This window comes from Tachyglossus aculeatus, chromosome 11 (assembly GCF_015852505.1).
Source record: "Tachyglossus aculeatus isolate mTacAcu1 chromosome 11, mTacAcu1.pri, whole genome shotgun sequence".
Taxonomy (NCBI): Eukaryota; Metazoa; Chordata; class Mammalia; order Monotremata; family Tachyglossidae; genus Tachyglossus; species Tachyglossus aculeatus.
The window spans coordinates 56537364-56550006 of NC_052076.1; the positions used below are offsets into that span (position 1 = coordinate 56537364).

The window sequence follows — 12643 nt, forward strand, 5'->3', positions numbered from 1 at the left end:
CCTGCACTCTTCCCCTCCTTTTCCTCTTCTCCTCTGTGTAAGTCTTACACAGTCTGTTGAGGGGGTGGAGGAAGGGTTGGGGAGGGGTCACCATTTCATTCATTCATTCTCTCAGTTGTATTTACTGAGCGCTTACTGTGAGCAAAGCACTGTACTTAGCACATGGGAGAGTGCAATATAATAATAATAATAATGGTATTTGTTAAGCATTTACTATGCACCAGGCAATGTACTAAGTGCTGAGGTGAATACAAGCAAATCAGGTTGGATATAATACCTGTCCTGCATAGGGCTCACAGTCTTAATCCCCGTTTTACAGATGAGGTAACTGAGGCACAGAGAAGTGGAGTGACTTGCCCAAGGCCACACAGCAGACAAGTGGCGGAGCCAGGATTAGAATGATCTTCTGACTCCCAAGTCTGTGCTGTATCCAATATGCCACGCTCATCCCCTGCCCACAACTTGAAGCTTCTCTGCTACCTGCCATCCAGGTGAACCACACCTTCCAATTAGTGCCAGGCTATCTGGGGCCAGTTTGAAATGGGAGACGCAATGGGGCAGACAGGCCCAACCACTTCTCCCTCCATCCTCCAATCATTCTGAGGCGCTTTTAGGCAGGTGGGCCTCAGAGCTCACAGCATCTCCTCCCTTCACTGGCCGCGCCCCTGGGAGAACCCACTGAGCCAGCAGGCTTCGGGAGCCTTTTTTGGCTGGAGCTCAGGAAGGTAAAGGCCCGGCCTCCGATCTCCTAACCCCAAAGCAAACCCACTGTACCTACCTTCCAGTCTGGAGGCAGCTGGGCGCCGAACCCCAAAGCAGGGAACATTTTGTCCCTAGAACAGTTGGAGAGAAAGTGGAATGAAAAGATCATTTTACTCAGCACCAGGGAGAGGACGGGGGACATCTGGGTTCTGTGCACTGCCCAGGCCTCCTGCACAGGCCCTCAGTGTGGCAGCTTTCCTTTCCCTTACGAAGGACTCCTCTCGTCCCACTGCAGCTGACAATGCTCCCCCACTTAGCACCCCAAAAGCCCAGATGGACACCAGGAAAGCAAGGGGCTCCCTAGATCTTCAGAACAGTGAGAATGTTCCCACCCTCAGGGAGGATGAATGATGCCTTTCTTGTATGGCTGATGGTGCAGTAGCACTCCTGAACTGAAACACAATCTTGACAGGAGGCCTTCCCAGACTGAGCCCCCTCCTTCTTCTCCCCCACCCCATCCCCCCTACCCTACCTCCTTCCCCTCCCTACAGCACGTGTATATATATTTGTGCAGTTTCATTACTCTATTTATTTTACTTGTACATATTTACTATTCTATTTATTTTGTTAATGATGTGCATCTAGCTTTACTTCTATTTATTCTGATGACTTGACACCTGTCCACATTTTGTTTTGTTGTCTGTCTCCCCTTTCTAGACTGTGAGCCTGTTGTTGGGTAGGGACCGTCTCTATATATTGCCAACTTGTACTTCCCAAGCACTTAGTACAGTGCTCTGCACACAGTAAGCGCTCAATAAATACGATTGAATGAATGAATGAATGACCCATCTCCAGCCGCTGATATTGCCGGGATGGGAGGCTGGAAAACCCACCTCAGGCGGCTCACCTCCCCCACCACACTGCACTGCACCGGACATCGCTCCTCAGCTGCCAGGGGACTGAGATCCTGGGGCTCCTACTCTCCCATCTGTTCCATGGGATGGGCTCCCCAACCTGGCATTCAGCACGATGGGCTCTCCCAGTCAGAGATTTGAGGGCAGCTTGGGTCAGTATCACAATCTTGGAAAGTGGCACATTGCTGTTGCAGGGCTTGGATCGGGGTCTCAGTGCCTGAAGGGCAAAAATGACCATGTCCCCTGATTAGCTCTGGAAATGGCCTGTTGCTGCAAAGTTTTGTTCCTGGGATCAAGGAAAGGAGTCTTTGTGGTACAGGGCTCCTTGGGGTGAGGGAAAATCTATCCCCTTGCAGGAAGACAACAGGGCCTCGGACCTGGGCCAGTTCGCCAACATGGGTGCTAGTCTTGGAGAGGGAAATCTAGGGTCCCGACCAGGAGGAAAGCCGGAGGACTCAACTTACGTATCGTAATCTTGAATGATCTGTCCGACTGCCCAGATGGCCGACAGATACTCATTAGTGCCCATGGGGTTGATATAGTGCAAAGAGGTGGGGTCCCGGGGGTTCCCATTGGAGGCTGTGAAGTCTATTCCCACCTGAAAAGGAAAAAGACAAAAGCCTGATTTTTTTTTTCCTCCCTGGCTGTCCAGTGTCTACTAGAGCAGTTACTCTCCCCCTCTTCAAAGCCTTATTGAAGGGACAGCTCCTCCAAGAGGCCTTCTCTAAGCCCTCATTTCCTCTTCTCCCACTCGCGTCTGCGTCTCCCTCCCAGCCCCAAAGCACTATGCACATATCTGTAATTTATTTATATTAATGTCTATTTCCCACTCTACATTGTAAGCTTGCTGTGGGCAGGGAATGTGTCTGTTTATTGTTACATTGTACTCTCTCAAGCACTTAGTACAGTGCTCTGCCCACAGTAAGTGCTCAATAAATACAATTGAATGAAGTGGGTGCTGAATTATTTGGGACTGATTGACAAAAGGGTGCACATATACAACCGGGATACCAGGGACCATCTTGTCCCTCCCCCAGCTAAATCAACACCCTCCCAGGGTCATATCCGCCGCCCAACACTCCATCCGGCAGTGGCGGGGGGCTGGTCCTGGAGAGCAGCAGTGCCCTGGAACCCTACACTGGGTCTCGGCATGGTGTTCAGAGGGATGAAAACAAAAAACCAATACTGTATGAAATCACCACAACCGCCAAACCTGCCACTTCCTTCCCCTATGGGCGATTCTAGTTGGTCACGTGATGGACGCCAGAGCTTGGGGGCCTTAAAAAACATTTCCACCCTCTTTCATGTCCCCATTTCATCATTCTTTTACTCCGAGGCCCTTACGCATCATTTCAGAGATATATAAAAAGCTCCCACACAGGTTTCTATGGTAACACATCCCTCCCTTTTCTCTCCCCCTGTCTCTTCAGACATGACAACAAATGAAAGCTGAAGTGCCACACAGTGCCCGGCTCTCTGGATCGTCGGAGAAAAGGAGAACTGGGGAGAAATGAAAGGCCTGGAGACAGACCGGCCAAGGTACCCTCCGGGGCCAGGAGATGCTCCTAAGATTCCTAGTAGCTGCCCCATGCTCAGTCTCTTCAGAGAGAAAGTGGAGGGACGCGCTCACGGCCCAGCCCCAACCCCCTGCTACAAAGGGATGCTCACTGTGAGCAGGGAATGTGTCTGTTTATTGTTCTAATGTACTCTCCCAAGCACTTAGTACAGTGCTCTGCACATAGTAAGTGCTCAATAAATATGATTGAATGAATGAAGGCAAGCCCAAAGGGCACAGGAAGCCCGCTGAAACCAATGGCAGAAGCTGCAGGGTGAAGTGGGGAGCTGGAAGTCCCTTCTTGACTGTGAGCCCCTTGTTGGGTAGGGACCATCTTTATATGTTGCTGACTTGTACTTCCCAAGTGCACAGTAAGCGCTAAATAAATACGATTGAATGAATAAATGAATGGAAGCCCTGAATCTGGATATTCAGTGCCCTCCACCTGCATCTCAACAGGGCTCTTTGGTATCCAAGGATTTCAAACTTGCCCAGCCCCCTGCTTCACACTCCTGCAGCCCCAAAGCCCAGGATATTGTAGTCACAACAAGGGGGAAATAAATACATCAACCAGCTGTTTCCACTGCCTCTAAGGCAAAACTGTCCCTGAGGACATTCTTGTCCATCCCAGTCTCCAAGGAAGAGATCCCGCCCCACTCCCTTTCTTGTCCATCCCAGCATCTTTCAGATCTCCCGGCAGTCTCCCCTACATTCTCAACCACCACAGTGCTCTGAGAAGTGACGAGGATCTGGGTTAAAAGCGGGGAAATGAGAACCACACCAACTTACCGTAAACATTAACTGGCAGCCTCCCAGGATGAAGTCCAGAAAGGAGTATTCTCTTGTTATCTGGAAAAAAAAAAAGGGTCTGGATTTGGGTTTGGAGCAAACATCCCAGTAGGGAATCAAGAGGCTGCATCATCCTTGACCTAATAATAATTATAGTACTTAATAATAATAATGATAATTGTGGTATTTGTTAAGTGCTTAATATGTGCCAGACACTGTACTATGCACTGGGGAGGATACAAGCAAATTGGGTTGGGCATAGTCTCTGTCCCAAATGGGGCTCACAGTCTCAATCCCCATTTTACAGATGAGATGTTAGGCACAAAGAAGTAAAGTGGCACAGCAGACAAGTGACAGAGCCAGCAGTTATAATAATAATAATAATAATGTGATTTATTAAGCGCTTACTATGTGCCAAGCACTGTTCTAATAGCTGGGGAGGTTACAAGGTGATCAGGTTGTCCCACGGGGGGCTCACAGTCTTAATCCCCATTTTATAGATGAGGGAACTGGGGCACAGAGAAGTGAAGTGACTTGCCCAAAGTCACACAGCTGACAAGTGGTGGAGCCGGGATTTGAACCCACGACCTCTGACTCCAAAGCCCGTGCTCTTTCCATATGTGCCAAGCACTGTTCTAAGCACTGGGGTAGATACAAGTTAATCAGGTTGGACACAGTCCCTGTCCCACATGAAGCTCACACTCTTAGTCCCCATTTTACAGATGAGGTAACTGAGGCCCAGAGAAGTGAAGTGACTTGCCCAGGGTCACACAGCAGACATGTGGTGGAGCCAGGATTAGAACCCAGGTCCTTCTGATTCCCAGGCCCATGCTCTACCTACTAAATCATGCTGCTTCTCTCTATGCCACAGATGACTTCCATACCAATCATAAACTCTAGTGCTAAGTCAGCCTTCCCCTACCTCCCAACAGTGGCCAGTAAACTTGGGAGATGTGGAGTTGAAGAATGAGGTGCTGGGGTGAGGTGGGTAAGGGGTTTCGAGGCCTAAGACCAGAAAGGAACAAACAGGCCCAAGCTGTAAGGAGAGATGACCCTCCGGCTGAGATTCCAGGGAAGGTGGTGGGGGCTGGCGGCTGGGGGGAAGTTTTGGGAGCAGGCATCTTTCCTGCACATTGGACTGGGGATGGGGTCTGGCCAGCCCTGAGGTATTGTTGGCAGGGTCCCATCCAAGAGGCTCAGTTCCAGTTAGAACCAGTGAGCTGGAGGCTGCTGGCACAACCTCGGAGAGGCTTGGACCAGGCAGATGTTGGGGAGAGGAGAGGGTGGGAGAGGATAGACCAGTTCTCTGCAACGTGGCTTGGGCCCAACTGCCCATCCAGGAACTGTGAGCCTGCTGTTGGGTAGGAACTGTCTTTATGTGTTGCCAACTTGTACTTCCCAAGCGCTTAGTACAGTGCTCTGCACACAGTAAGCGCTCAATAAATACGATTGATTGATTGGACTGTTACCCGCCGCTCACCAAGTCTCCTCCCATCTCCTCTCCTCCCTCACCTGCCAGCTCCTGCTCCTTTCTCAGGGTCCAGATCCAGACTGACTGGGATCCTGCTGTAGAATAGGGATGTTGTCCAATCTGATTAACTTTGAGCCCGTTCTTCTAGACCGTGAGCCCACTATTGGGTAGGGACCGTCTTTATGTGTTGCCAACTTGTACCTCCCAAGCGCTCAGTACAGTGCTCTGCACACAGTAAGCGCTCAATAAATACGATCGAATGACTGAATGAACTTGAATCTGTCCCAGTGGCTTAGTACAACGCTTGGCACACAGCAAGCCCTTAACAAATGCCACTATAGTAGTAATAATAATAATAATGAGTTATTACCCAATGCTATTTGGAGGGGGCAGACCAACCCTGCACTTCCTCCCGTTGGAGGTTGCCTAACACATGAGAGGTGGTCACACTCCTGGATCCCTAGACTAAAAAGTTCCCATACCCAGCTCCTCCCACCACTCCCGATTCCAAATTCCAAGCCTGCCCTTTCACCCTTCTGCTCTTGATGGTCTGTTGACCGACCAATGGTGGTGGGATAGCCATCCCTCCGGACCCCATGCAAACACACACAACCACCTTCCAGTTCCTACCTGGGAAACCCCGGCTGGTAGTCTGGGGCCAACCCCCACACCCTCTGGCCCTGCAATCCCTTTCTCGCTCTGCCTAGGTTCCAATGCTGGGTCACTTCCTGGCATTGCCCCCGTCCCTAGCTCTGCCCCGTACTCATTAGTCTCTGCTGGACCCCTGCCCAGCTCGATGCTGCCACTGCCAGAAGGTTACTTCACCTGCTCAGCCTCCTGCCTCTTCGACGTCAATTAGAAAACCCCTACGGAGAATGAAATATTTCCCGATTTGAAAAACTGGGTCCTTAGGCACCAAACCAGTCATGGAATACAGAAATGTAGACTCTGTCAGTTGGACATTAGCCGATTCAAGCCCCTTACGCTGGGGAGGGCAGGATCACCCCACATTCATGAAGTTCTTTCTTAGTTTAAAGAACCACCCCGAAGTAGAGAACTCCACCACCTCCCTCACCACCGGCTCCTCCCTCCTGCCCAAGACCCCCAAGATCGTGAGAGATCCTCACCTTACAGGAACGGACAATGATGATGCCAGAGTTCTTGTAGTTCTTTTTCTTCTTTTGCTTTTTGGGGTTGATGCATTCTTGCTCCAGCTGAAACCAAATCAGGAGAGAAGAATAATCAGAGTCCCCCAAAGTGTGTGTGTGGGGGGGTGGGTGGGTAGGAGAGGGGCATCCAACCTATTTCAGGACAAAAAACATGAGCCTATCAACTGCTTCTGTCCCTGAACATTCAGAGAGACAGCCCTTTCTCCCCCTGCCCTGGGTTCACCCACACAGCCAGCTAAGGGGTGGCCTCCAAAAGGAAGCTGGGTGGATGGCTTCCCCATGGGAAAATGCTGGGGTCAGGTTTAGTCCCAGAAGTTTGGGACTGGGGTATGAGTCTTGGATGAGATCCCATCGAGGACATCAATTCCCCAGAAATCAAAATGTCCTCTGCCTCTACGGCCCTCAACTCCTCTCGCCAGAGCCATGCGATCCATGAGAGCTTCTTGCCATTGGTGGCCTGGTCCCCTGGAAACACCGGGGATCAGGGGCGTAGCCTACATCCCCTGACCATCTCGTGTGGACACACCAAAGGGACTTCCCAGCAAAGTCATCACCTCCTGTGCCTGCCTCTTCCCACACTCACTCCAGTCTCTCTGACTGGGAGGGCCGAACATGGCATCCATTTTGTATTTTCCTCCCATCCGGGCAACTCTCCAGGGCTGTGTGGTCTGGCAAAGAAAGTGACTTCTCTGAGCTCTTCCCGCCCAGCAGGCCAATCCTGTCGGTCATCCTCCACCCTCTTCCTCATCACTTATCCATTCCAAGAAGCCTCTGGGCAAGATTGCACTTGAAACCTCCTCAGAAAGATAGTTTCCTTGAGTCTCTGGTGGTTCCTCCAGTAGCTCCCTCTTTTTGGGTTGGGTCCGGTGTGGTTCTGATAGGAGTCGTGGGGCTGGGCAAGATTGTTTCCCCATGTTCTTTCCTGGACTGAATATTTTTGGTCTAGCTCTGTTCTGCCCCTGTCCCATGGCTGGCCCGGCAATCATCTAGGCAGCAGGCTCTTGGGGAGGTCAGCCACAGAGCTGGCAGGACTCTGCTAGGAACCTGAACTACCGCAGGCACTTCCATCCCTTCCGGCAGGTAACTCTGTGCCTAGAAGTCTCTGGGACCAGCCAGCTCCACAAAACAGAAGCAATAAAGTGAATTCCAAACTCCAGCAAGAGGGGAGAAGGGGCAGAGGTGATAGTTCAGCATGGTTAACAACATTTATTCCCATATTATTTATATATCATCATGGAAAACTGCTCCCCTCCCCCTTCTCCCCATTTTTCTGATATCAACAAGCCTCCAGGAAGGGGGAACAGTGTTGCTGTCTCTGAGATCTCAAAGGGTAATTGTTTAAATATGATTGATTGATTAATTATCCAGCTAATCCTGCTGTCTTCCCTGTCATGGGCACAGACTCCTCTGACCTTCACATTAGGCAGTCAATCGAATTTACTGAGTGCTTATTGTGTGCAAAGCGCTACACTAAGCACTTGAGAGAGTACAATATAAGAGTTGGTAGACACGTTCCCTGCCCATAACAAGCTTACAGTCTATAGGAGGAGACAGACATTAGCGTAAATAAATTACTTTAAATTATATGTAATTTATATAATAATAACAATAATAATAATAATAATAATGACATTTATTAAGCGCTTACTATGTGCAAAGCACTGTTCTAAGTGCTGGGGAGGTTACAAGGTGATCAGCTTTTTCCACGGGGTGCTCACAGTCTTAATCCCCATTTTACAGATGAGGTAACTGAGACACAGAGAAGTTAAGTGACTTGTCCAAAGTCACACAGCTGACAATTGGCAGACCCGGGATTTGAACCCCTGACCCCTGACTCCAAAGCCTGTGCTCTTTCCACTGAGCCACGCTGCTATATGTAATGTAGACCATTCAGGAGAATGAAGGACAGAGATTCAGCAGCTTCACAGCCATGCACCAGTAAGATGAGGTGGCCATCTTTCCAGGTCTTGACAGCGTTGGAGAGCCTGTTTTCCAAACCAGGAGTTATTTCCCCTTGAATTCTCACCATCACCTAACTCCCTTCAATCAATCAATGGTATGTATTGAACGCTTACTATGTGCAGAGACTGTATTAAGCCCTTCAACTGAGCTTAAAGCCCTCAGTGAAGGCCCGCTAGATACAAACAGCCTAACAGAGAGCCACAGCTAGAACTGGGGTAGGGAACGGCTATTAAGTCTCGGGGAGTCAGCCGGGTCCGGCAGGGGAGGAAAGGGCAGGCTTTGAGTGAGGGAAGTTTCTATGTGCCTTCACATTAATTATATCACCTGAAAATTCCAGGCAAGCCAACATGCAATTCAACAACCGTCATTTGTTGGTCGATGGCTGGGAGCTATTTAAAGCAGGCCTGCAGTATCGGCTAGGACGCAAACGCCCTCACAAGAAGCCTAGGGATTGAACTGATGAGCTTTAGTCGCACAAATCTCTGGAAAGTTGGTGTCCATGGCCACATTAAAACGCTTCCTTCAGGGGAGAAAGCAGGTCCTTAAATCTTGTCATTTGAAGGCTACCGCTGTGTCTCTGAACCCATTCTCCATCCCCATTGCACTCACACAGATGCTCTGTCAGTCCCTTAGCTGTGGTCGGTCTCGCTTCTGCTTAGACCGAAGATGTCCTGATTCTGGCCAGGATCCGGCATCCTGGGGACTTCTGAAAAGTCATGACTTAGTGGATAGAGCCCGGGCCTTGGAGTCAGAAGGACCTGGGTCCTAATTCTGGTTCCACCACGTGTCTGCTGTGTGACCTTGGGTAAGTCACTTAACTCCCCTGTGTCTCCGTTCCCTCATCTGTAAAAGGGGGATAAGAGTGTGAGCCCCATGTGGGACAGGGACTGTGTCTGACCTGAGAAACTTCTATCTACCCCAGTGCTTACAGCAGTATATAGTAAGCACTTAACAAATACCATTATTGTTATTATTATTATTAAAGTCCCACTAGAATCATTAATCTCTGATGCCTCCCACTGGAACCCTTCCAGAGACAATGCCTCCCTCTCCCTGGCCTGGACCAGATCTGGGAGAGGCAGAGCAGAGGTGACCCACACAAGATTACCTGGATAATCAATAATCAAAGCCTGAAATAGGCTTTGGTCTCAGTGATACTCTTAGGGCCCAACTGCTGAAGTATCCAAATAGCTGAAGTCAAAATGTCTTTTGTTGGCCTGAATTATCCAGATAGTTTCATTCAATCGTATTTATTGAGTGCTTACTGTGTGCAGAGCACTGTACTAAGCGCTTGGGAAGTACAAGTTGAATGCCAAGTTACTGTAATAATAACGACATTTGTTAAGTGCTTACTATTGGCAAGCACTGTACTAGGCGCTAGGGTGGATACAAGCAAATCGGGATGGACACAGTCCCTGTCCCATGTGGGGCTTGCAATCTCGATCTCCATTTTACAGATGAGGTAACTGAAGCCCAGAGAAGCGAAGTGACTTGCCCAAGGTCACACAGCAGATAAGTGGTGGAGCCGGGATTGGAACTCATGACCTTTTGACCCCCAGGCTCTATCCGCTGCTTCACAGCTGGGGTGTGAATGAAGGTGCAAGAGTGAATTGTACCTGGGCTGTCACAGCCACGGAGCCCTGTGTGGGAGAGATGACTTCTGGGCTCTACCACCCGCAGCCCACGAGGCCATGGTCCCGGGACCAGGGAGAGTCACCCACACAGAGTTTTGCCATTTTGGGAAGCAGGATCTCCAAGGCCACTGAGGCCTGGAAGATGGCTGCCTCATCTTACTGTTGCATGGCTGGGGAGTCACCGAACCTCAGTGCTTCCTTCTCCTGAATGGCCTACATTACATATAAATGACATAAAATGATCCATAATTTATTTATTATGCTACTGTAAGTCTCCCCCTGTAGAGGGCCAAATCCTCGACCCTGGTTTGGACGGGAGGAAGCTATGCGTGAATTCTGCCCCCAGAGCCACTCCCAAAGGCCTGGCACTGCCCAGCTATCAGAGAGAGTTTTGATGTGTATATACCTACAATCCTATTTATATCATCATCATCATCAATCGTATTTATTGAGCGCTTACTATGTGCAGAGCACTGTACTAAGCGCTTGGGAAGTACAAATTGGCAACATATAGAGACAGTCCCTACCCAACAGTGGGCTCACAGTCAAAATATCAATGCCTGTTTACTTGTTTTGATGTCTGTCTTCACCCTCTTAGACTGTAATCCCGGTGTGGGCAGAGGCTGTCTCTATTTCTGAATTGTACTTTCCAAGCGCTTAGTAAAGTGCTCTGCACACAGCAAGAGCTCAATAAATACGACTGAATGAATGAATTGAATGAACGAGGCAGTTCGAGTTCCACACAGAATCAGTCTCCCGTGGTCCTCTGAGCCCTTACCGCCAGGCCATCTTGGGCTTCACACATCTTCTCCACGGAGGTCTGGAACTCACCGATGAAATCATGGCCGCCGTCATTGTCGTAGTCATAGCACATGACCTGGGGGACAAGGAAAAGGTGGGCTGGGGCAGATAGGCCCTCTTACCTCCGTCTACACTGATTCCTGGATTGACAGTGTCCATAGCAGGTGCTATACTTCCTATATCCTTAATCCAGCTTTGTCACACCTCTCCACCTCTAATCCCTCAAGGTTACAAAAAGTGTTCATGAGCGGGTAAAGGAGGCAGTTCCTCCCTACATTCATTCATTCATTCAATCATATTTATTGATCGCTTACTGTGTGCAGAGCACTGTACTAAGTGCTTGGGAAGTGCAAGTCTGCAACAAATAGAGATGGTCCTTACCTAGCAATGGGCTCACAGTCTAGAAGGGGGAAACAGACAACAAAACAAAACATGTGGACAGGTGTCAAGTCGTCAGAACAAATAGAAATAAAATTAGATGCACATCATTAACAAAATAAATAGAATAGTAAATACGTACAAGTAAAATAGAGTAATAAATCTGTACAAACATATATATAGGTGCTGTGGGGAGGGGAAGGAGGTAGGGTGGGGGGATGGGGAGGAGGAGAGGAAAAAGGGGGCTCAGTCTGGGAAGGCCTCTTGGAGGAGGTGAGCTCTCAGTACATCTGCATCCCCTTTCCATGCCCAAGTCAGTGGCAGTGTAAAGGACTAACAATATTTTGAATTTGGCACAGAGCTTTTATTTTCCCCAAACACTTGTTTTCTCCTCAAGCGTCTCTACGAATTTGGGAAAGAGAGGAGGGAGATGGGTATTATTATCCTCATTCTACAGATGGGGAAATGGAGACTCAGAGAGGCTAAGTTAGGCCACCCAAAGGTCAATGGCAGAGTTGGGGATTAGAACCCAGGCCTCTTGTCTCCCAGATCCACCCTCTTTCCACTAGATCGGGCTGTCCTCCTGGAGGAGGGTTGGGCCATGGGTGCAGAATAATAATAATAATAATGATGGCATTTATTAAGCGCTTACTATGTGCAAAGCACTGTTCTAAGTGCTGGGGAGGTTACAAGGTGATCAGGTTGTCCCACGGGGGGCTCACAGTCTTAATCCCCATTTTACAGATGAGGTAACTGAGGCCCAGAGAAGTTAAGCGACTTGCCCAAAGTCACACCGCTGACAATTGGCAGAGCCGGGATTTGAACCCATGACCTCTGATTCCAAAGCCCGGGCTCTTTCCACTGAGCCACGCTGCAGAAGTGACCAGGCAGAGTCCTGCTCATTTATTATAATAACTGTGATATTTGTCAAGTGCTTACTAAATTCCAAGCACCATACTCAGTGCTTGGGTAGATACGAGATGATCAGCTCAGATACAGGCCCTGCACCAGTCTAAGTGGGAGGGAGAACATTTTCAGATGAGGCAGGCAAGTGCAGCGTGGCTCAGTGGAAAGAGCACGGGCTTTGGAGTCAGAGGTCATGGGTTCGATTCCCGGCTCCACCACGTCTGCTGTGTGACCTTGGGCAAGTCACTTAACTTCTCTGAGTCTCAGTTACCTCACCTGTAAAATGGGGATTAAGACTGTGAGCCCCACGTGGGACAACTTGATCACCTTGAATCCTCCCCCCCCGAGCGCTTAGAACAGTG

General features: G+C 49.4%; 1 protein-coding gene across 3 annotated transcripts in view; it reads right to left on the reverse strand.

The window, feature by feature from the left end:
• Window positions 1-12643, reverse strand: part of CPNE2 (copine 2) — a 109878-nt gene that overhangs the window by 38692 nt on the left and 58543 nt on the right. For all 3 annotated transcript variants that reach the window (XM_038754426.1, XM_038754424.1, XM_038754425.1), the window contains exons 8-12: window positions 10975-11073; window positions 6559-6645; window positions 3961-4020; window positions 2081-2214; window positions 779-833 (exon numbers count right to left, since the gene is read on the reverse strand). In XM_038754426.1, coding sequence (XP_038610354.1) covers window positions 779-833; window positions 2081-2214; window positions 3961-4020; window positions 6559-6645; window positions 10975-11073 — 435 coding nt within the window. The remainder of the gene's footprint in view (window positions 1-778; window positions 834-2080; window positions 2215-3960; window positions 4021-6558; window positions 6646-10974; window positions 11074-12643) is intronic.